This window comes from Malurus melanocephalus, unplaced genomic scaffold (assembly GCF_030028575.1).
Source record: "Malurus melanocephalus ecotype Western Australia unplaced genomic scaffold, MMel_1.1 scaffold_185, whole genome shotgun sequence".
In the NCBI taxonomy this organism is placed as follows: domain Eukaryota; kingdom Metazoa; phylum Chordata; class Aves; order Passeriformes; family Maluridae; genus Malurus; species Malurus melanocephalus.
The window spans coordinates 911,531-937,561 of NW_026623417.1; the positions used below are offsets into that span (position 1 = coordinate 911,531).

Consider the following 26,031-nt stretch of genomic DNA (forward strand, 5'->3'; position numbering starts at 1 on the left):
CTGTACTGCGTAATACCCAAATATAAAATCAAAAATGGTATTGTTGCCTTCTCAATATTTCCTGACTCTAAACATCACAGAAAACAGATCTTGTACAAGGGAATGATACAACAAGGCAGTAAAAAAGAAAATAAATCGCAGCACAGATAATGGCTTGATTTTATCTTACTGATCTATTGCCCACTTTAGACAAAAGGCACTGGCTGGTTAGAATTTAGCATGCAATTGCCCAGATGTCCTGAACTAACTTTCAGTCTCTGTGGTTATTTCAGGTGCTGCTAGTAGAAAAACAGAGGCTCAACTTTTACTGTGCTTTTCTTTCTTTGTGGTTCATGAGAAGCTTCTCTCAAAAAAAAACCAGACTGAGCAAAAGATAGCATTTATGACTTTAAAAAAGCAATAAAACATATCATAGAACATTYTGTATTAATTTCTGCTTTCCTAAACAAAGGCATTGGTTTAGATTTCCAATGGACTATATTACAGTCCAAATTTGTGTGTCCTATGCAGACATTCTGTTGCAGAAATGTTTTCATAGCTGCCATGCTTTCTGCTCACTGTTACAGAAGCTGGAAGGAACATTTATGGGAAGAAGAGTCTGATATAATTTCCCTTGCAAGATGTAAATATCGAGTAASCCTGGACTGCATACATTTCTCATTTTTTTTCTATTTAAACTGTACAAGGAAGAAATACCCAAAATGTTTGAAATACTAAGTTCGCTCTTTGTRGTCACCTTGTATGAGCCAAACGCATCTCTTTCCCACATCAAAACCATCTTGTTTAATTAAAGCTTTTATCTCTTAAAATTTAATTCTAACCCCGTCTGTTATGTTGAAGATAAAATTCAAACTAAGTCATCTGTATCTGTGGTCTTGGGAACATAGATATAGCTCTTCTCTCTTTCAGATTAKGGTAATTCCCACCAGCCTGTTACAACAGTTGTGGAGGTAAGCTATCCATTTTGGAATGTAGWCTACTAATTTTGCATATCAGGCTGGGTTGACAAACACACACATGTGGGTGAACCTGATGGGCTAAAGACAGCCCAGAGAACACACACGTACTGCCCCTGCACAGAGATGCTGGAAGGCYCCCCACTCAGGGGTGCTCTCCATGGCTGGGGGATCCTTCTGCATTCCTCAGACTGCACCTTCTGCTTCTCCCCACACGACCTGCGTGGATCCAATCTCCACAAGTAAGCCAATGTTMTTCATTCAGGACACAGGAATTGCCCATTTTACCCTGCCTTTGACTCCCATTACAATGTTCTTTACACCTTTAAATCAACTTCAAATGTAAAATTTATGAGAGTGTAAACTGATCAATAAGCAATAACTGTCAAATTTAGGAAACATGTTTTCCATATCTGTGGAAAAAACAGGTATGAAAAAAAAATGCATGCATTTGTGCATAAACAACAACAAAAAATTCCTAGTTAATACTCCAGTACTGCATCTAGATCACACAGAGGAACATCTATCCATGTAGAATATCTCAGCTGTCACCAGGCACTAATATGGTGAAGCAATTTGCTAGCTTGGAAGTCTCTATCACCATCCATGTGTTATTACGATGCAGAAAAGAATGCAGTTTGATAGGGTTTGTAGCATTGCTGGCTTACAGAAAAATTGTGCTTTGACTTACAAACCAAATCAGATTAGTAACAAGATGTGTGAAATAGCACAGCATCATTTTTGTAAAGACACCCTCAGATGTTCAACTGAACAATGATAATCTCACTGGCACGGCTGAATCTCACTGGCATCGCTGTTACCTTTAAAATATAAGCACTGCATACAGCTACAGACCAATCACTAACTGCTTTGGGCTAAGAAGGGTCAGAAAAACTTTATGAGTGTGAGTGTTGACAGAAGAAAACACAAAATTTCAGTCAGTATATGKGAACATGTATTTTCTATCTTCAGAGTACTACCTTTATCTTTGACTGCATGCTTCTGATTTCTATTAAGGATGACTACCTCATTGTCTTGTCAAACAATTAAAGTGACAAAAGTAATAGCAGATGCTTTTTTCATAGTTAAAAATACAGCAAGCAGACCATAGCTTGCATTTTATTACAGCCACTCTATACAGCCTAGTAATTGCAAGGTAATTGAAAAGATCCTGATAATAAACTGCCAGTTTACTTTTTTTTCAGACAAAACAAATATATAACCCAATTCAGGCTTCATTTTAACAACACATTAGATGGTTTCCAACTTGTCTTGATTTTTGTTTTATTTTATGATTGTAAATAAACCCTGGAAAATTCCTTCCCCRATTTTACCACCTGAAACTGCAGCTGTTGGCTGACACTATCAAAGCCTCGCAATTCCGAACTCACGTGCAAATCTCATCAAGTGCAGACACTTCTAATTGATTCCAGAAGTTTTTCTTTTGCTAAGATCAGCGGGCAGAAGAAGAATAATGAGCAGCTTTTAAGCAGAGGGGGAAGGGTGTTGAGCTCAGGGAGTGGAGATTTTAAAAGCTCCAGCTCAACTGCTCTGCCAGAAATGCAGAGCAATTTTACGGTCAATTGGCCAGAGCATCTGGAACTATACATCATAGTCTTTAGTTGATGGTGGTGAAGCCGACTCTCAAACTGGCTAAGTCTAAAATCAGTAATGACTCTGCTGTCACACCTAAGTGGAAACTAACTTAATCTACTGCCAGATTTTACTGTGATTTTTTCTAAGGGACATTATTCCCCTTAGGGCAGTTGTCAAGAATATTAAAAGTCCAGTCCCTGGGATACACTGCATGGCATAGCAAACTTTTCTGAATGAAGCTAACACAGAAAAAACCGATTACAACGTATGTTTGTTTAATTCCATGCGTGTTGACAAGGCTTTTTATCATAAGGCAGCAGAGTTTCCTTCCATCCCCARTTTCATTTCTAAAATATATTTGAAATACACCAGCCAATCTAGTTAGGGCACAGAGACTGCATAAATGCTGAGGTCATAAATCATAGCACAGGGCACGGAGCTTTCACCTTAATGGAAACCAAATATGGGATACGCGGCTCTTTGAAATGTGGCACAGATGATCATAACGAGGGACCAAGAAAAAATGYTGCAGAGCAAAAAACTATCGTTGATGTGGAAATAAGTTCTTATGAGTAAATGTTTGTTTTATGTCTGTACTCATAAGTCAGTATTCCAACACTGGTAAATTATACTAAGAAACGAGGTAACAGCAACTCTTTGTACGATGAAAGGAGAAATAAGTAGTGTGATAATATATCACATTAAGAGGGACTTCTGTGGAACACAGGATACAGTGTAAATCAATTCTTTAATAAAGAGATTTTTTATATGTTATCCAGACCAATTAGATCCCATGCCATAAGAAATACCAGAATTGCATCAAAGATCAGAGAAGTGGTCCATTTGGTACAGAATACTGTCTCCAAAAGTTTTTGGAACAGCTGCATCTACCAAGTTCAGACATTCTGAAGGAGTAAATAAACAATTTGAGCACAATAAAGCTCATTTCTATCTTCATTAGTTAAGGGCTGAATTATACCCTGCAGCACAAGATTCTGTATATCTTCCAAAGCTGGTTATATTTCCAATGCACCACATGCCCACATAAAACAGAAAAGAAAACAAGTTATTAATTTAAAACATCACACGTGTATAAAACCTCCCTTTTTCTCTCTTTTCCACCATGAAAGCTGCCCCAGATTTTTGTCCTTCCTACCTGTAAATTAATACATGCCAGCCAACATGGCCACAACCAGACAGCTTGTTAAGTTGCAATGCAGAAGTCAGGGTGAAAAGATTTACTCTCAGATACAATGCCTTATCTAAAACAAAGGTGAAAGCTAAACACACCATGACAGACATCTATTTCCTCCTCCCTCCTCCTCACCCCTTAGCTTAAGAGTCTGAGTTGCAGCTACTATGAGAGTTGGTGAAAATATTTAAAACAAGAGTTCCAACAACATGTCAATGGCTCTCATTTCGACTYGCTCCTCATTAGTACTACTGTCAAATAACAGCCAGTGCTTGACCAAATTCAGCTCATGGAATATGCTGGCTGATGCCAAACCAGAGTTGGATGGAAACTCTTTAAAGAGGTGGACCATCATCACAGATTTATTTTTACATATCRTGCCTGCTGAACCGTCACATAACTGAACACACAAGCAATGTTTTCTGCTACCTCCAGGTGGTTAGGAGGCTCCAGGCCCAGTCTGAGAGAAAATGATTTGGCTTCAGTAATACACACAATCATCACATTACACAGGCATGAAGTAATCAGTCTAAAGAAAGCTAACTAGTATAGGATGTGGCAGCACAGATTCTCAAAAGAAGTACGCCATTTCTTCAAACCAGTCAAATATATTCCTGTCACTGAGGCTTTCATTGACCTCCACCCAAGAAATAATTTTCTTAAGATCTAAAAATAACCACTTCTTTTCTTAAGTAAACAAATAAAACATAAAACCTCAAAGAAACAACAACAAACAAATGCATTCTCTCTTCCCCCCCTCCCCCCCTTCACCTAATCATCCATATGAAACACATCCAGAAAACAGAACAGAAAATGCATGTTGAAGAATGTACACTGTTCCACCTCCTGTGGTCACTTTTGTAATGATGATAGCTTCAAATTATTTCTTATTTGGAGAAGAAAAGGAYGCTGAGGGAGATCCCTATATCATAGAATGAATTCAAATACGATAGCAGAGAGGACAACATATTTAAATGATCAGAAAATAATAGTTTTCATAAGGAACCCAACCTCAAAGTAACACAACTTCAAAGTATCAATACAGCCAATGCTATTTTTGTTGCAGACACAAGAAAAAACATATTAAGATTGCAGCTTTAGCAAAAACAGGTCTTTCTTTCTTACACACCTACAACATCATTTTACTATCTCCTTCCCTGAGCCTTAGCATTAAGGAACTTTCTTACTCCACAGCAAGTTGCATCACTTACCTGAAGAAAAATCTGGCTAACCAAATTTGCAGGGCAACAAGGAGAGTAGCAGGATAGCACCAGAGGGAAGACAGCTCCTTCTGCTCAGACTGCCATCTTTAGCTGCTCTTTTCATGCCCACCTGAGCTAATCTAACAGCAAAGTGGGAAAGGCTTGTGTCTTGTTTTCTCTGCTCTTCTCCCTTCTCTCATTGACCCCCTAGTTTTCTCTCATTTCTTCTGTATTTCCCATCTAGTTTCCCCCCAGAAGGCATTCCTCCCATGCAGTAGTTCTGATAATTGTCACGGCTTCTCATGAGACAAACACAATTATTTGCAGCTTAAAGGACTTATTTTTGCCAGTTAGAATACCCTGCAAATAGTATTGCAAGAATATTTACTTTAGAAATCTTATCTACTGGTTCTAAAGTAGTCTTGAGAAATATGAACATATGAAACACAGAAGCAGAAAAAAAACCACATGCATTGAAAATAGTCACAAACTTTTTCACTAATGATTGAGCATCCTGTTGGTAAAATCAGTCTTTCACTTATCTGCTGCAATGTGCATCATTAACTGAAGAATTCTGGGACAGAATTGTTTGTTAAATTCCAACAAACACTTCMTCCCTAGGCAATTATGCCCTTGAAGGCATAATTTATAGAAAAAGTCAACACAAACTCTTTTACATGATGTTGTGCTTTCATTCTTGGATGCTGGGTTAGTAAAGAATTGTTAATTTGGATGAAGGGTGAAGATGTAAAGAGAACACTTTTGAGTATATTACAGGTTATGGTTGTTAGAAATATTAGATTAAAAAGATTAAAATACAGCTAAATCTAGGTGTATGTTAAAGAGAGGATATTTAGATGAGGAAAACAAAGTTATTAAATAAATGTTATAATTTGCACCTCAAAAATTYGTTAGAGGATGTGAAAGTGAAACAGCAAAGGAAGTTGAAAATCAAGGAGATTATCTATGCTATTACATTATGAAGGATAAATAACTTGGAATGCTGAACAGAAACAATTTTTAGGTTAAATTTTAGGCCTAACTTCTGGAGAAACCATCTGTTTATGTATTTCTTATGCTTTCTGGTACTGCTGTTTCAAAATGATCAGGTTAATATTGAGATACAGCATTAATGTTTGAAGACTTTTCAAAATGATTTTACAAATCTCCAGCAATCTCTCAGATTTTTTTCTAACATAGATTCCATTAGACACATAAGAATATGCCTACCRTGAATCCAGAAACTATATAATGCATTGGGTGCAAAAGTGGATAATTTATTTTAAAAGCAGATAATTTGTTTTAAAATGGGCAATGCTCTGAAGTTCATCACAAATATTCAGACTACAAAAAGGAAAACAATTTTTATTATGAAGATGATGAAGCACTGGAACAAATTGTCCAGTGAGGTGGTCATTATCTCATCCCTGGAAATTTTCTAGATCAGGTTGATTTGGGCTCAGAGCAACCTCCTGTAGATGAAGATGTTCCTGCTCATTGGGGAGATCGGACTAGAGGTCCTTTATACTTCCAACCCAAAATATTCGATTATTCTATGAATCTGTGATCACAATAGCTATTAAGATAATMATTAAATTGTTAATTTTTGATAAAATGTCAAGTGTGAAAATATTGACATCACTCAGAAGYATTATCTATTCTTGTCTGCCTGAGAGCAAAGTATGAGCAAGACACCTATTCTTTCTATATTTTCAAAGAAAAAATGTGAGRTATTCCTGTCTCTTGTTAAGAATGGGCTACTTGCTCAGTGTCAAACAACAGACTAAAAAAAAAATTAAAAAGAAGCATAATATGAAGGACAAAAGGAAGCAAGGATATGAAAGTTCAGTAGAGAAGAACTCAAGATGACAACAAACTAATTTTTTTAATGACCGAAACATGTAAAGAACAGAGCAAGAACCTCTTCATTTAATTTTCTTCTTCATGAAAGAATAGGAAGCTCTATAATTCCCAAAAACAATAGGAAAAATAATCTAATAATTTTACTTCTACTCATTTCTTAGTAAGAGACACTTTTACATATGAAGAAAGAACTCAGCAAGGCTCTCAGAAAGGTATTGAGGATGTATATTATGACATAACTCTCTCAGAATTCAGTTAGAATACCCAAATAATTCAAGTCTGAAAGCTATGTCTCAAGGGCAAGATAATTATTTCCAAAATTTTGGAATTTGTTACATCAAGCCTTTCTTCTGTATTAGGCTACTCAGGAAATTGTACATTTTCCAAATGATATTTAAGTAAGTAAACTCCTTAAAATATCTGCTGACTTTTTTCAGAATCTTATCAAAGAAATTCAAGAACCATTTGATTCATACCCCATAGCTTTGACAATGTAACAATAGGAGGAAATAAAAACATTCTCCATCAGTGGCATTTATCTAGCTTTAAACATTGTCTAATAGTTATTGTTTCTAACCTAGGCAGAATAAAAATAAAAACAAAAACCCCCCAGACCCACASTGGCAGCAGATTTTTCTTTTTTCATTATTCGAATTCCTTTTCCCTTAGAAAAGCACAAGAAGCAGGATCACTCCAATTGGGAAAGATACTATAAATTTGGCATGTGTTTGAAGTCAAAGGAACCATTTTGAACTTGTTTGAGTCTCTGTTCCTACTGGGTTTTGTTTGTTTGTTTGTTTGTTTGTTTGTTTGTTTGTTTTTTGTTTTTGATTTTGTTTTTCCTGAATTTAAGCCAAAGAGTAACTTTCTGATGAGGTTCTACTAATCCAGCCTTTTCATGACCTTGCTGGATATGAATAACCAGTCTTTTCTGGTAACCAACAGTAGGTAGCTTGGTAATGTTATTCAGATTGGAATAATATCAATGACTGTTGTTAATGTGACAATATTAAAAGAGATATGAAATACCAACTGTACTTACAAGGAAAATAAAAAAGAAAAAGCAAATATATGAATAGAATAAAATTAACTGCTAAGAACACAAAAGTAACCACCCAAAATCAGACAAGTTCTATTTAGTCCAGTGTCTACTCCTTGTCAATGGCTAAAAGTCTGTTTCTGAGGMACAGAAACAAAAAGGAAAACATTTTTTAWTATGAAGATGATGAAGSACTGGAACAAATTGTCCAGTGAGGTGGTCATTATCTCATCCCTGGAAATTTTCTAGATCAGGTTGATTTCGGCTCAGAGCAACCTGCTGTTATTTTATATTTAAGTATTCCCACCTCCAAGCATTTTCAGATTTCTCCCAAGAAAGGAGARTTAAACAATTCAAATTCAGCAATGCATTATTATTATTCACATCAAAGCTTGTGGCCACAAGTAAATTATTTTTGCAAGAARTGGTAAATGCACTCTCTCATGACCCTTTTTCCAAGGAAAATTGGCAAGTCAGTAGCAAACCTGAATAATTTTCTTGCAAAATAATCTTAAAAAGTGTAAAATAAAGAGATAAGGAAAAAATGATACTCAAATATCATAACAAAAACAAGACAGCAAAATGTAAATCGTTAGTGTTTCTGCTTTTTTGCAAAATGATAAAAAATTCAGAATAAGCAGCATAGACATTTCAAAATAAATGTCTTACCTCATATGCATGGCCCAAGAATGAAAACTGACTTCTGAAGTAGCCAAATTTGTAAACACCTATGAAGACTAAACAGCGGATGATTTCCAAAATTCCTGCTTTGGACCTAGAACAGAAAACCAATTCAGATAATTGTACAATTTTTTTTTTTTTTTTGCTAAATTCAGTGAAAAAGAGAAAATAGAATTAATCCACGATGTCCTACACTTACATCAAGTCATCTTTCTTAACTTTATAGTTAAATTTTTATTGTATACACTTTACACAGACTTAAAATATGAATTTGGTGGTGGTGAGAATAAGCATACTTGCGAAATATATCTGAATATATCTCMCACAAATGTAGCTGTACATGTAGTTACTCTCTTTTGAGCTATAAAAATTACCACAACAATCTGAAAACTGCTGCATAAGCAGTTCAGAATCTTTTCAGTGGTACACGTCTGTAAAGTTTTACTAATTCTTCTGAATTAATTCCCTAGGTTATTCACATCTCTCATGTTGACAGATTTTTACCTATCCTGAACTAAACCTTTCAGTCTATAAAAGTAAAAGGTATTCCTTTCTGAAAGCATAATGAACAGCAGGTGCAAAGCAGTACTGGCACCTCAATCTCAATGGAAACTTCTATTCCACATTTCTTCTCTGGCAGAGCAAATAATTTCTTTGTAAGAAACTGTGGATGCTACTTACTCTTCTTTAGGGCCACAGTGCCCAAATGGGCTACTCCATAATGTATCTCACCAGCCTGGTGTATTCAAGATTTGATTTTATTGAAGCCATATGGATTTAGTCTTAAACCTAMACCATCTTTCACATGATTTTGTGCCTACTCTGAGCTACACTTTGTGCTTTTTATATACCAGCACTGGCACCTCTGGCATGCCACACAGGACTACCACAATGTGGTTGCAGTCTGACCTTGAACGGCCTTGGGATAACCAGCAGGTCCCACTCACCTGCCAGTGTCCCAAACCCAAAGGAATGGAACCAATAAATGCAAGCACAGGGGGAGATATGACCAACCCATCCCAAAACTTCTCTGCAAGGGACAATATCGATGTAGGCAATATTTGTTACAATAATGCTCCTGGATTTTAGGTGCCAGCTAGTTGTGTGCTATTTTCTAGTTAACAGACAGCCACATGTGTGTCTGGGTATCTGTATTTCTTTMTCGATATAATTTCTGAGGTTTACATATAAATAATCCATAATATAAGAATTAAAACCCATGTATTTTGTATCTTACTTGTTCTCCATAAGTAGTCCAAAAGATGCCAGGGACAGAATGATAAAAGCAATTCTCAGGAGAACTGTTCCTTGTGATAGCATCTGTTAAAAGGCAGACAAAGAATTCATTTAGAGCAATTTTCTGAAGAGAAATTGAGTTTTTATGGAACAGATTTAACTTCCTCAGTCAGTGATGCTAGAGTCCCCTTTTAAAGTAATTTACTATCTCAAATTTTACTAAAAAACAATCTACTCTGGATAGCACACATACCTGGAGTAACCACCTTCACAGCTGTTTCCCGAATGCTGTATTTCAAAAATAATGTTTTATGTTATCCCCTTCTGTCCTATGTGGTTTTTTTTTTTTCCCCAAAGTTATTTGATTTCCTTTTGACTCAAGAGGAAAAGAACTTATTTCTAGAAAAAAATCCCAGTAGCCTCTGGGATTCTTTTAATTTCATCTTATGTTACCAGGCCTTTACAACAGTCATCTTTGAATCCCAATGGATACAAAAGCCAATGCACCAAGAATAACAATTCACATGACCTGATCATATTTAACAAGAAACAAAATTAATGTTTTCCCTTCATGACAACTCGACACTTGGTTCCCAATTGAGTAAAACTTTTTAGCTCATATCATTAACTTCAAGCAGACTAAAAACACTTTTAAAAATTAACACATGCATGTGTACTTGGATGAATACCAGCATGAGGACTTCTGTCCTTAAAATTTACATCAAAATGATGTTATAAACAAGATTCAGGAAAACAGAAATTATTTTGATTGTAAAGTCTGATTTTTTTTTTCATTTATTAAACATTTATTTTGTATTCTACACAGCTGCCTTTGAAAACCAAACACTTAATCAGTTTTCTTTTCCCCTCCCTGATTTTGTTTCAAATATTAGTTTTGAAAAGCTTTTGGTTTTTTTTTTTTTTCATAAAAACAAAACAAAACAAAACAAAAGCAGTGGATCTGACCGAGTTATAGAAATCCTTTCTTGCTTCAGCAGCAAAACAATTTATGAACAGCATCTTGCACTTCAATTGCAGGCATTGGAAAAATAAAACCCCGAGAATTTCTGCCCTGATTTCAAYAAATCCCATTCAGTGACATGCCCAACTTCCTTCGGTCGTGGCCCCAGCCCCTCAAAGAGATCTAAGGTAGGAATCTGTGAGCATGGGAGGCCACAGGAGGATATGCTCAAATTTTACAGCTGTGTGAACTTAGAGTGCCCATGTTTGCAAAACACATCAAACCACACACTCAGTCTGGGCAGGTTTCTGTTGTTTTACTGAAGCATCACAAACACCTACTTAGATATCCTCAACAGTGATTGAATAAAGAAAACTCAATCCCAGCAAAGAGCAAGCCAAACAGCAGCCTCACCAGTTTACAAGCCAGAACAGAATTCTCACAAATGACACCTGTCAAACCACTCTGTTGCACAGATTTGTACCAGGCAAGAATCAAACTTACTACTGCATTTCTACATTCCCAATCTGCTCCATTTCTCCCTATGATAAACTTTCCATTGTTAGCAATGGCAGAAATTTTTTTTGAAGTGACAAAATGTTTGGAYAGAGCTTTTTTATAAAAAGGACCCTATTTGAATTTAATTAAATGAGGAGTTCTTTAACTGCTCATCTGAGCCATACATCTCACTTCAGCATCTTGAAGAAACTGGGTCATACAAAAATTCAGGAAGTAAGCACAGAAAAATATTATTTGGCACAGGTATAAGGGAATTCACCCATAAATTTCTTAGAAATGCTTTGATAGGCGTCTCAATGATTGCTACTTGCCAAATAAAGGAGTTTTCCAGGGAACGAGGACTGAAATTCAAGACTTTTCTCCTTAAAGACTGTCCTCACTTTTAAGTTGAAAAATTACACCCTTTTAAAATCTACTCATCCTTGCCAGGTGGGTCTGATTCTTCTTTGTTTCCAGTATGATGCACCAGACTATTCTGAGAAAAGGACAGCAAAGTTTGGTATCTTCTTAGGCCAGAAAGAAAACTGAACATGAAATCCGGATTTCCATCTAGTCATGGAACTTCTATTTTACAATATATGGCTAAAATCATACTTTGGGGAAAATGACTTGGTTTTCATGCAAGTGCTAATACTTGTCTTCAGGAAGGATCCAACACTGCATGCTGTGAATGAGCTAGAGTGTCCCCAGTTTCCAGTTTTAAAGAGCTGCATGATTTCAAACTTTTCAGCCTTTCCAGTGCTCCTGAGCTGGCTAGCTAGCCCCAGGCATTTGGGTTTCCTTTTGATTCAGCTGCAGAAAACTGAGGTGCTGATTCATTCTACCTGCCTTTACGAACTTTCACTGAAGTGMCTGAAACCTAAGCTTTTGCTGAAACTTGTGGAGAGAGCACTTTGGGAATGATTCTATTTCTTGCCATGAGCTAGACTGCAAGCCTAAAGCCTAAATTTGGTACTGCATTAAGAGTTGGATTTGAGCAGATTATGGAAACACTTCCCAAAAGCAGACACTTTGGGTCATGTTTTAGTGGTGGTTTTACCCATAACTTCTATMAAATACTCTTTTCTTTGCTTAAAGACATATTTTATTTGACATTTCTCGAAGAATAGAAAAAATATTATTCCCCACATTTATCTAACACAGAAGAATAAAGCAGAGCCTAAGAAACTGAAAGAAAATCAATAAACTTCAGATCAGTTTTAAAGATGGAGTTTCAGCAAGAAAATGGGAATAGAAATACATTTTGATGTATGCTTGTAAATCAGAAGAACTGAAGCAACCTTGTGATTTTTAAAAAAAAATTAAACTCAAATGTAAACAAGCCTTTAAATTATTAAAATGCTACATGAGGTTCTTTGGCATAATAACTACCTGAGCCAGGTGGGATCATATTTTACAGATTTGTTTTTTTCAGACCAATTTCCATTTCTCTTCAGACACTCCTAYTTTAACCAAGCTATTTTTAACTCTAGCTATTTGTAAAACTCCTTATGGTCAATACCTGCTTGTGGCCCACAATATTGAAGATTGGAGGACTCTAAAGCACAGCCTGGAGGTCCTGGTTAATTTCAAACCTGCACTATCATCAGATTCACACAAAAGCATGGCTCTGTAATCCCTGAGCACAACGTGGCAGCATTCCACTTCCCCAAACATCAGCTTTTGGAGCRGTCAAGGGTGAGGCAAAAAGCCTTACTGGGAACCATGAAGGTAGAAGGTACAAGTTACCCTTCACTGTAGGTACAGGCATCATATTGACACACAACAAAAAAAAATCTGTTCCCTCATTTGTACTCCTAGTCAAGGATTACCAAGAAATTTTCTGTGAAATACACCATGATGCCGTTGGGAATAACAGCTTTTAGAAAACCAGCCATATAGCATAAATTTTACCACTGTTAGTTTGCTTCCCTAACTTTCTCTTACAGTTCCAGTGGTATAGTAATATGCTGCCTTGATTCTTTTATTTGCTTTCAAACATGTATCACCCCATGAAGTGGACGCTGGCAGCTGAGGCATCCATTTTCTAGGCATTTCTCCACCAAAATCAACAAAATAGTCAGTGGGTTATATCACTAAACTAACATCATACATTAAATCTATGCACTGCAAGCAGCAGTGTGAAAAGAATGTGCCTTTTACACCTTCATTAGTGTTAGCATCGTTGTTCCACCTAAACACAGTATGCATGGATGTATATATAAAATAAATGAGTATTTATATACTGGAGTATTTRTATAAACAGAGAAGCATGTGGGACCACAGCAGGTTCCCCAATTACAAGTCAGCCACAACTTTGCAATGTGGTTATTGGCTGCAAKCAAACAGAAAAAAATATTTCTGTTGGACTTTCATTTCATTGAAAGCTTTAAAAATATCTTTATGCCTTAAATAAAGGGGGGGGAAGGGGATTATAGAATTTAGTAGGAAGTTTACAGGTCTTTGTAACCAATAGAAGRCCATACCATTAATATTTTATGTTTTTTTTAGTAATGAAAAACTAATTAATTTAAACAAAGAAAATGTTATTCCAAAGCCATATTTAGATGAGCATTGAAATATTCCAAAATTAATTTTATATTGCAAAGAATAGGCTTTTTTGTTCCTTTTGTAGAATAACATGGATGCATTTTCTCATTCTTTTTGATTTGTCCAGTGGTTCAAGAGAACTGCTAGGAATGATGTCAACACATTTCATAAGCTGCTCTCATACATCAAACATTTTCAATATTCAAATTAGGAATCCTGATACAATRCCATGAAATTTCTATTGTTAGGTGTCTTTGGCTGCATGAATAAATTTTTACTTAGAATTCTTAGAAGAAATTGTAAATTGCATACACAGTACTTGGTGATGCCCTACTAAATGAATACATTATCTGTGTTCTAAACTTTCAAGAGATCAATCTTACCCCTTACTACTTTTCATCTAATTGAAACTGCTCACATATTTTTATAATTATAAGCACAGTAAATGTTATAGTATCTACCAACAGTTTTAAAAAAGACACTGTAAGACTTGTTTAAGGTGAATTTCACTTTGATTTATATGATACCTGCAGTTCTGGAGCTATGAGACTTTTGCTTTGAATGCACTGCAGTTTTACACTCCTAGCACTCTCTCTGGGACTGATCCAAATCCCATTTTTTCAATGAGCTTTGGATCAGATCTAGATGTGCAGAGCTCAGAAAGCAATTTTTATTCGCTGGACGTAGTGCAGATCACTATATAGAAARCAAACATTGTATGCTCCCTCCTGTGGAAAATATATATTTATTCTTTCCTGTTTTGCTCTTTTCCTAAGTTAAATGTAGGTCATTCAGACAGAAGGTATATGGTTGCTCTTTACGGATAGAGAAATTTAACACTTCTACAGGGCGTGAGACCAAACACTGAGCAACTGTAATCACTTGAGAAATGTAATAGCTGTGTGCTGTGTCTTATGGCTATTATGAAATGGAACTTATACCTAAAGATGAGGAAAACAGTTAGTTTTCTCCATTTATGGAGCTATGCCATAGTTATGACATAATTCATAGCCAGACAGAACGTTCCAGTTGTATCCATAGACATTTCATAACTCAGTGTAGTGGAAAACTGATATTGAAGAAAGGTTTTTGCCAAGTAAAGTTATTCATACACAAGCTTCCTTCTCATGACAGCTTCCCCACTGTACTGCAGAGCGATGCTGGAACTCTGCCTTGGGACCAGCACTTTCTACACCCACGCTGAAGGTTTATGTCCTGAGATGAGGTGCTTCCAGTCCCCTGTGCTCTCCTCCTTATCCTTACTACCTTATTATTCTGCAGTTTTGTGCARAGGATTTTCTAGCTGCTTTTCTGCAATAAATTCATAAGTGGTGGATCTTCAAGATGTTTCCTCCATGACTGAAAGAATTTAATTTTTCAACTTTCTTTATTACTTATTCTTAAACAGCTGCAGTTACCAGCAGATAAAATAATGTGGACTCCCCATTTCCCCTTCCAGGATCAGAAAAAGGCAAAAAGAAAAAAAATAATAGAAAGAAATCAGACTCCTTCATTTGTGCTGCTAAAAACAATACCAGAACAAAACAAATTAAAAAAACTCTGAAACACAGAGTTTGATCCCTATGCAAATCTGGGAARCATATCTGGAAAATCTTGCAGGGGKTTTTCTCCATATAAGAACACTGGCAATCATGTATACTGTTTGACTTGTATATTTTGGAGGTTTTTATTCCTACCTTTGGCTTAATTTCCTGTCCTTAGAACAGACTAAGCCTCAGACGACTTAGTAATCTCCWGATTCCCTGCAACTGCAGAGTGACCCTTTGCAGAGACAAACACGATGTGCAGAATAACTCCATACTGATCAGAAGAGTATGCCTGAGGTAGCTTTTATATTATACCAGGAATGCCACATACTGCAGTGTCCAGTGAGGTGGGAAGGGGACAGTGACCACTGCTGGCCACAGGTTGGTGACTGCCAGGTGAGCACGCCAGGACAGGGCAGTCCCACAGCAGAGCAGAGGCTGAAGAACCCAAAGGGCCCTTGSCATGCTTGCAGCCTGCCTATGGCAACGTGGGTGACACAAACACAACAAGAGCATTGCTGTTGGACTAAGAGGGTCTTAGAAAAGGTCTAAAGAAGAAGACTGAAGTGCATTTTATCAACTAAGAGACTTTTGTGGTGTTTTGGTAGGTTTTGAGAGGTTTTTGACTTATTTATGAAAATATTAGATGCATTACATTCTGCTTCCTAACTAGAAAATTTCAACTTTAGTACATGAGGGAGAGTTATAAAGGAAAGAAGAACAAAAGGAGCTTGGAAGGATGTGAAACTTTGGAAGCAGTTAATGTCACACTTCTTATAGGTGGAGATGGCATTGCAGTTCACCTTCAGAGGTGTCTCAGAATCCATAGAGGAACCAGTTACCACGGAGGTCCCATCAGCCCAAACCCATGGTGACAAACACATGCCTCTCTTTGCTGTATTTCTATCAATRCTGTTGCATGATGGAGACCAGAAAAAGCATTTGCACTGACTTTGTGCTCCTCCAACTTTGAACTCATGCTGGCACCAACCTTCCTATCAAGCACTGCAAGATCATTGCAATCTTCCTTCAAGAGCCTGGGTATCTGASAGTATGACCAACCTTGACATCTTAAAACCTATACAGTTTCAAGCCTCATGAGGTTCTAAAAGCTGAAGCAGCCACATATGTCTTYTAGGCAAATTATTCATATTATGTAAGCAACTGCTATGGTTATTAAAAACTGCTTACTAAATAATATCAAACAYTGTATGTTTAATAGCATGGAATTACATATTTAGCCATTTATGTTGATTCTTTTTACAGAATCTAGTTATTATTTCAATAGTTCAATMAGATATGAGCCAGGCTGTGTAGTCTTTACTCAGTGATTTAATATTTTAACACATTGTGYGTCATTATTGTTAGCAGGAGATATTATTTATACTATTATAAAGGTAGGAATTACTTACAGTCACAGAAGCAAGAAGTTCGGTGTACAAGTCCACTATTATAGCAAAATGTACAAGTGCATAGCAGTTAAGATAAGCTGGTACAGGYGGATTGAAGGGAACTTCTTTTCCAGTGATCTGCATAAAGGAAAACAGACACCTGCACTCAAGAGTGACCTGCTCCAGGCTGTTATTCCTTAATATTCTTTACACTTAAAAATACGAAAAGGGAGACAGACAATTGAACAAAGATAATCTACTGTCAAACTTATGTACTACCTAGTTTGAGATAGAGTTTAACTGTGCCTTTCAACAACTGGGAGAAAAAAAAAAATAAAAATAAAAAAGAGCAACTACTGTGCTCCAAAGAACAATTTTGAAAATCTCTTCAGGAAATGAATAATAAAAAAAATAAATAAAAAAAAATATTTTTTTCCTTCAAATAAAAAGGAAGAAAACCCAACAAACCCACAGCTAAAACATTCATTTCCTTCAGTTTATTTTCCCATTTCATCCTCCCCTATGCTTTATGACTGCTAATTTGTTAATTTAAAATAGCATGTGTAGAGTTTTTAACATTGATCCAGTAGCATTAAGAGGTCCAAGTAAATTACACACAACTGAAAGCCTGTGCATGTTCTATTTACCACCGGGATTTCCTCAGGAAGGCCAAGTCTAGGTTTGCCTGGTCCCCAGCCTGGCCCTTTGAATATGACAGAAAGCTTATTGCAGAATCCAGGTGTGGCCCAAAACGTGTTCCAAATATGAGCCAAGGGACGTAACTGGGAAAAAAAGAGCAAGTAATTTTTTATTTTTAGCAAAATAAAGATTAATAAAACATATTTTATTAATTTTGAACTTTTCAATAAATTATTTTTCAAACTCTTTAAAGAGAATAAATTAGATATAGACRAAGACAGTTCAGAAAACCTGGCTGAAATAGGCTAAAGCTATATGAAGCCCCTGGATAATTTGGTGAGGATTACAATGACTTCTCAGAGCAAAATCTGGTTTTCCATCTGTGTCTTCTGTAATCACTCCAGAGTATTTAGTGGCATATTGTATAGATATATTTATAGTATTTTTTGTCTATGATCTGGTTACTGGGACCTCGACATGACATACTCTCAATGACTAAATTACTTAGTATCTGACTGAAATGGACATAATTGCACATACTCCCACTTTCCAGCCCTGACAATRGAATTTCTCATTCTTTGAGATTCCTCCTTGGATGAACAGTCATGAAAAGCAAATATGGATTCCACTGTTTCTCATGTTTTTGCAGAGAATTCTAGCTTAAGTGATACCTGAACTAATAAATCTAAGAAGCATCACACTAATTACTTTTTTTTTTAAAGATAAACTTTTGTCTGTACTTCACTGTGTATTGCACTGCATATTGCAAAACAGATTCCATTCAAAGGCCTGACACATCACCATTCTAATTAGTTGTTAATTTTACAGTTTTGTGTTTTCATGATTACTACAACTTCTGCATATATTCAATGCAGTGAGTCAAAATGTCTCATAATAATATACTGAAGAAAATGTACATAATATAATTTACTGGACAGCAATGCAAAGATGGCTTCAACTGTGCCTAAGAGGAGTTCCTTTAGAATATGACTGAAGGAATATTGAAGATATCAGAGTCAGTGACACAAAATATAGCACCTGGAGCATGATGGGATCAAATGAATTTACTGGATGTGTTAAGCCGTATACAACTTTTGCATCTTCAGCCTCAAATGTTCCTGATGGAAGAAGAAAACAAAAGAATGACAATCAAACTCAAAGGCATACATATTTTTGCCACACTGACTAAACACGACAGAGAACATCTTTTGCTACTTACCAAATATCCTGTCCCAGATAATGAGAGTGCCACCATAATTTTTGTCAATGCAGTAAGGATTTCTTCCTATAATAAAATTCATTTATGAGACAAGTAATGGGATAAAGAAGAAYACTAGCAACTGAATTATGAAGGAAAGTCATCATTAGCATCAYTTTATAACATAATTTCAAAAGCTAACCACTCCCCATACTTCTTTAATTTTTTTTTCTTAATAGCTTTATTGCTCTCTTTCTCTTCAGATTCAAACATACAAATCCATGCCCAAAATTCCTGTGAAATAAAAGGATTCATTTGTAGAGTAAAACCAGGTCAAAATATATTTATAAGAGAAAAATCAAAAAGCAAACAAAAATTATTTCACCAGTTTATACCCCAAAAAAATATATGCTAAATACATATATATGCAATCATCTCACTAATGGCTGTCAGGTGTCTCTGTCTCCTGTGTTATATGTCTGAGCCTGAACTATTAATTCTAGTGCGAGGAAAACTCATTCTTCTGGTTTTTCTAGGGAATGTATTTGTATATAAGCTGTCCTCTCGAAGTTATGAGTGAAGAAACACTGGTTACATATAGCCAGGTTCATGGAGATAGTCTGGAGCAGCTGTACAACCCTTGATCAGCTAGGGAATGATTCACYTTAACTCCAATCAGGATGAGAGGATTAGTTTAGATTTACACACGAGCAAATCAGAGCAGAGTGTCTCCCTCCAGGWTTACCAGTAGTTGTGCAAATTTAAGGATTAGACACTTAGAGCACCACAGTCTTTTTAAAAATAGTCTACACACTGCCATAAACACTGTGGATACAGTRATAATAAACATTASTAACATCCTCTCTACATAWAACTGCATTAGAGTCTGTTTCAAATTGCTCTTCCATTCCCCTTTTTTCAACTTACTATCTCTGCACACTAAGGACATCTGTGAAATTCACTTCAGTTTTCTCAGATATGTTCACAATACTTTTCAGTATGCAGTACAGTCATTAATACAATTTACATATTGTATTAATGTGTGCAATACAGTTTTGAAGGCCTCCCAATACTGATGAAAAGTCTACCATCATGCACTTCTGTGAAGTGAGATTTACCAACAATTCAGACAGGTGAAACCAAATCTCACTAAAATATTTACAAGTTCTTCTAAAACACAGCCATGTTTTTCACATTTATACAGTACTTGAAGCTGAATGCAAAATGATGTTTGTTGATGAGAATAATGAGATCTTTTTCTATTACTCTTCATACTTCAAAACATTGCATTTTTTGCTCGAAGTCTTCAAATTATTTCATGTTATCCAGACTTAATTGCTGYTCAATAATTAATCTTAAACATAAAACTGTTTAATAAGTTCTGAAAAAGTMTTTTTAAATATTGTGACATTTCTAACTGAACAGAGACCACTTCTGATGTAGWGGTTAAAATCAAAATCTTTCTATARAACTGATTTTACAGTATGATTTTACTACTTTATGATTACTATACAAATAGTGACCTTGACAAAAAAATAAAAACCACACCAGGAGTAAGGGATTCTTCATTTATCTTACCATGATGAACTCTGTGATGACTGGGAGTATTAAGAATCCATTCCAGAGGCCCAAGTTTGGTGATAACCTTAAAAAATTYAATGTTTCAATGAACTTGAAAATACTGTATGAGATCAAGTAGAAGTAAAGAAATGAAAAGGAGGAAAAGCAAAAGAAAGGATGCTTAACTTCTGGAGAACTGCATAAAATGACAGAAGTGCAATATTTTTTTCTGAACTATTTCACTGTGTAACAAAAATTTTCATTTAAAAATTAGTAAAATAAAAGCTACAAATTATTTTTTTTTTATCTAGAAGCTAAGTTCTTTTGATCTAGCAGTAATTTTTTTAATTGTTTTTATTATTCCATGAAAATCTTTGAGAGAACTGACAGTCATGAACTGATAATGGAATCACAAAGAAGAGATTGTCCCATTGTACTCAGMACTGGTGAGGCTGCACCTTGAGTTTCATGTTCAGTTTTGGGACTCTCACTTCAAGAATTTCACTTATGGAATACTTATGGATTTTTCTTATCCACATTAAGTGACACAGTTTGGGATTCAGTGTAACTCTAAGTTATGTGAACACTTTATGCCAGCAAATAGCTGGCATTGACCCAGAAACAAGTACTCCTGCCTTCAGTAYCTTTGCTTATTTCTTCTATCAATAATCTTCTTTTACCTCGGCACAAATGCAGTAACACAACAAACCTGATTGGGGAACTGATGTAAATCATAACTTTTGTTTTGTTTTTCTAACTGGATCAGTTCCTGATTTTGGTCCAATATGTGGTCACAAATGCACCAGCATGAGTCAGAAGAATGAAAAGTCAGTAGACCAGCACAAATTGATCATGGAGCTACAATCTAAGGCAATGAGCCAACAGTACAGAAAGGCCATGATCAYTTTAGTACCAAACCAAAAATGATAGAAAGTATCCATTGCCAAAAACTTACCCTAGTGTTTCAAGTTTTGTCAAAAAATGATGATGAATTAAGTTTGTACCAGCAGGATTTATGCTAAATTAGGTACTCTCATCTACTATGGAACTAGAGCAAAGACCAAAAAGGGCCTTTATTCACAAYATATTCTTAAATTATATCTATTCACTGTGTCTGATTATGGCCATAAATATCTTGCAACTAAAAGGGGGCAGAGGGCATAGAAGCAGATAAATCAAAATTCTTAGACTTTCAGAAATAAACCCAAGAATCTAACATTTTTTCCTTTTAGAGAATTTAGTTAGTAAATTCAACACTCAGAGTGCCAAAAGGGGTGATCTGTAATATAATAGAGATAATACTGGCAAAAAAAAAAATCATTTAGAGGGGCAAACAGTCATTACTCATGAGAGCAGGTCTATTAATCTAAAAACTAAACATACAAAGATTTTCATTCCTTCAAGGTTTACAGAACAAAGTCCTGAAATACGGTGATTCCACATCTCTTTAATTTACAGTTCTGCAAGTGCAAGTAGATTTAGATACAAAAATCAGACCTAGGAAATTCCTCAGATGTATTGAAATTGTTATGAGACATATAAATATAATAAAAGGAAAAGTATGTATTTTTTCATTTTTCTCTTCAATAACACCAAAAAGAACATCTACTGAATTGGTTAAGTAGAGAATTTCTGTAATTAAAGGATTATAGAAATTCGAAAATTCTTCAGGTACAGAGAACTGTAATATTTGGAGCATCTTTCTTAAAATCCTGCTCACATTTGACTGGAAAAGAAGAATCTTGAGAGACGTTTTTGTTCCATTTAACTAAGAAGCCCAGGACAACATAAATAGGATCAGTTCTCCTTCAAAATAAGYTCAACTCTGAAAAGACCATCTAAAGTAAGAAACGATCCATCATTCATGCTAGCTTCATTTTCTGCCTTTCTCAAGCAGAACATCCCACTGTTTTAAGATATGTCAGATGTGACCATTAAATTAATTTAATCTGAGCCAAATGTCTTGGATTGAACTGCAGTCCAGCACCTGAGAGAGAACTGATCTATCTAATAGACCACAACTAGTTTTGATCCTGTTGGTTTGAGCATATGTTTACTTCAGTATTTTAACAGTTTTTTGTGAAAATAAACCAAATCTGCACTAGGAGAGCAGAGAATCAGTAAGGAATAKCAGTCTTCACTTCTAGCCTACAGGTGGATTATAACACAATGTCCTCAGAACGAATGCCTTCAGGTCATGCCTCGATATCCAGCAGGCTGAATTAATATTTTAAAAATAAAATTCATCTTTTTTTAAGTCTACATAGTGCATTCGTATGCTAAAGCAGCACTTTATGTCTTGGGGCTCCCTAAGGACCTCAGGGATTTATGTAAAACTTTAAATTTTTTGACTAATACTAAAGCAAGTATTTTCTTTGGATAATGAAACTTTTCTCATCCTTTAAAACAGCCGTTCTTTGAGTGATGACATTCACAAATCTACTGAAACATCTTCTCCATGGCATAATTAGTGATTGATACCTGAGCCTACTCTGATTCATTATTCAGTCAAGGTCACCTCCATTGCAAAGACATTTTAGCCACACACTGACGAAAATATCATCTGAGACAACAATTACAACATATGACTTTTAGGCTCAAATGGGATACAGAGCTCTGTACCTGATGAAGCAAAAATCTAGTACGCTGACATTAGCAATCCAGAAATCAATCCTTTTGTCTAAAACACATCAGAAATATTTTTCAACCAGATAGTCAAAATGGTACAGGGTGCCATTGCTAGAAACTTCCTTTGCTATCGGTAAGTTTACTTGTCGATATTTAGCACATTTTTAAAAAAAATAAAACATTCAAAACTTGTCAGAGGAAAACTTTTGGTGCCAAAAATACTATAAATATTTTATAAACATATGTGCTATAAATATAACCATATATGTTCCCAAGAAATAGAAAGATATCACCACTGGAGAACTGAATTTTAAAGGCTCTTGAAGCACTACATGGCAAAGAACATGGTTATTTTTTTTTTAATTTGTTGAATTTTTCTATATTCTGCCATCTTACCTGGGGCAAAACTCCTACAAGCAAACTTTTCACCAAAAATTGGATAGGATAGTAAGACAATTTTTGCCAGACAAGATTCTGACATGGTCATCAGGCTGACAGGAACTTACTACATTCATATTGAAAGAAATTAAATTTGTAAGAAATGACTCAGAAAAAAATTTAATGCAGTGCAGCAACAACCCTTATTCAAAAGATTATCCAAAGAGAAGAAAGGCAGTAGTAGGTATTCCACCTACCCATCTAACTTTCATCTGTCAGTCTGCTCTCATTTCTGTGTCATTATTGTATCCAGACATTTTCCTTGGAGAGTGGCAATTTCAAAGGAGCTCATAAGTATTCTTTGTAGCRGTAACATGGCTTACACTGCAGTTCTAACCAGTCACTAAAGCATATATACCACTAAATTTCAGCCATTCAAGACAGAAAAACAGCTTAAAATATCATTGTGTTCAAATTGGCTTCTTAACAGTAAGAGCACTCATGATCACATATTACAAAAAGAAAATTAAAWTTTTTTAAAGAACACCAATAAATGTGATAAGATCAGCTTAGTTTTTGATGCTTGCAATCAGGATTGGCATCTTAAAAAAACCTGCTACTCTAATTTTTGTTATCTGACCTTTTCACTGGAAAGTATTTTCAAAAGTAAAAAGAAAAAAGCAAAAAAAAAAAGCTTAAATGTCATCGTTCAATAGCCCTACCATCAGTACTTCAAACCTTACTTCATATTATCAAAAGAAAAAAATCTTCCTGTGAAAATAAAATATTCTTACTCTTTATATCATCAACTTACATTGATTTCAGGAACACAGAAAAATAGCTACCAATTCCCTAAAAGTTAAAATACCCCCAGATGTTGCCCAATGATAACCTTATCTGTATTCTGACCAWTATGACTGGGGATTTACATTTGTGTTTGTTTCCCTGATACAGACACCTACTGTTCTAAATCAACTCCTGTCTCCAATTTTTCCWTTCTCAATTAACACATCATGTGCACCTAAACTCCCATGCCAATGACCCACAGATGAACTGCAGCATTCCAACAAAACTATTTTCCTGTTTCCTTTATTTTTTAACATCCCATTGCCACAAAAAATAATTTTTCACTTGTCAAAATCTTTACAAATGGACTCAATAAGTTACCTGAAAATCAGATATGTGAGCGTCTTATATTTACCAGTGATAAAAGTTTTATAAAAAGTCCACAAAACAGGTATTCTTTCTTTCTTTCTTTTCATTAAAAACCGACACGTTTCCTCTGCTGTGCTTGGGTATCACTAAACAAAAAAGCAGAATTATTGACAATAATTGAAGCAACTCCAAAAGCAGCGTAATAAATAAGTCATGCTTAGAAATACTTTCAATCATTACTGAATAAAATATCCTGGAACTGAAATCTTCAAACATAGTGAGAACGAAATGCATTTTTTCTATGATTGTGTCTTATATAAAGATGTTTCCTTTGTGACAGCAATCCCTCGCCTAAAGGAAAAGAACATTGTGCAATATCTCTTGTGGCATATAAGCACCTCCGTTTGCGGTCTCAGAGTTTGTCAGCACCAAGGGAAATCTTTATTGMCTGGTACCTGCACCACTTCAATGTAGTTCTTGTTTAAGTAATGAGAAAAAATCGTGACATGAAATCCAAGGGAAACTTTACATCTTGTGTAACAACTCCTCCTGTCACCACTACCACATGAATCTTAACTTAACTCTGTTTCAATGTGAATGTTAGGAAGGAATGTCAACTGAGTAAAGTAGGCAACCTTACAGTAAAACCATTCGTATATAAAAAGTTCTGGGTTTGTTTTTTTCCCTTTGAGCATAAGGAAAGCTGTTTGTAGCACAGCATTACTTTCAATATCATAATGTTACTGATCTACAGGACAGGAGAGGGTAAATTCATCCCTGGAGCATCTCTAAGGAGCACTCTGAACTTAACTTTGGTCTTTCTGTTRGACTAGTTGGTAGTAAAACACATATTACAATTCATTTCCTCATCAAAATCAAGATAAGATTCTTWTTCCTGGTATATAAATCTATATTTCAGACAGTCTGGTGGGGAAATTTAAAAATATGACCTTAATTACATTCCCCAGTAGAGCTGCTGTGTTAATTCAGGACAACACACCCATGTATTTATACAGATGGCTCTGGTGATCAGATTTGCCATGTAAAATCTCTACAGGGAAGCTGGGGAAAGGCAGAACTCCTAGGATATGTGCTCGTCTGCCAGTTTCACACTTTGAAATCCTTGGCAAACCCTGATTTATACACCGCCAACTGTTTTCCTATCTGATTAGGCAGTTTTCTACTCCAGTAAGCATGTAAAATGGATATAGCTGAATTTCCACACTGAGGAGTGAAAAAACAATATTTATAGTTTAGAAATAAAACAAGTGAGAGGAATCAGGCCTGTTGGGATCATAAAGAGTTTCACAGAGGGTGAATTTCTGATAAATCTGGATTGYAGGAATGGGAGGTGAAAGCCCAGTTTTAATGGACAGTCTGGTTTAGRGCATATTTATATAATAAACATGTASACTTAAGAAATGTGTTTATAATAAATTATCTGGAAGGCAGGCTGTTGTCACTTTTCATTGTTTTACACCTCAGCCAGGAAGTAAGGTTTGAATCAAATTGGCATCTTACATGAATATTTAAGTTAACAGCTTCAGTAAGTAGATGCAAACTTTTTTTTTTTTTTTTCTTTATAGGTCCAGTTAAGCCTTGTGGGGAAGGTGAGCACATCTAGGAAGTGTCAATCAATTTTTCCACTAAAAATGAGAAAACTTATACTAATGGATTGGTTTAATTGCAGCATTACAAATAGCAGAGCATGGAGAAAGTCACACTTTCAGTCATTTATCAAGCTAAGCATTTTAAACAAAC

The 26,031-nt window shown here is 35.5% G+C and overlaps 1 protein-coding gene across 2 annotated transcripts in view; it reads right to left on the reverse strand.

Annotated features, from left to right (window-relative positions):
- AGMO (alkylglycerol monooxygenase) overlaps positions 1–26,031 on the reverse strand; it is a 183,792-nt gene that overhangs the window by 69,496 nt on the left and 88,265 nt on the right. For both annotated transcript variants that reach the window (XM_057373097.1, XM_057373098.1), the window contains exons 6-12: positions 20,128–20,194; positions 18,571–18,636; positions 18,390–18,469; positions 17,360–17,494; positions 16,734–16,850; positions 9,767–9,849; positions 8,518–8,623 (exon numbers count right to left, since the gene is read on the reverse strand). In XM_057373097.1, coding sequence (XP_057229080.1) covers positions 8,518–8,623; positions 9,767–9,849; positions 16,734–16,850; positions 17,360–17,494; positions 18,390–18,469; positions 18,571–18,636; positions 20,128–20,194 — 654 coding nt within the window. The remainder of the gene's footprint in view (positions 1–8,517; positions 8,624–9,766; positions 9,850–16,733; positions 16,851–17,359; positions 17,495–18,389; positions 18,470–18,570; positions 18,637–20,127; positions 20,195–26,031) is intronic.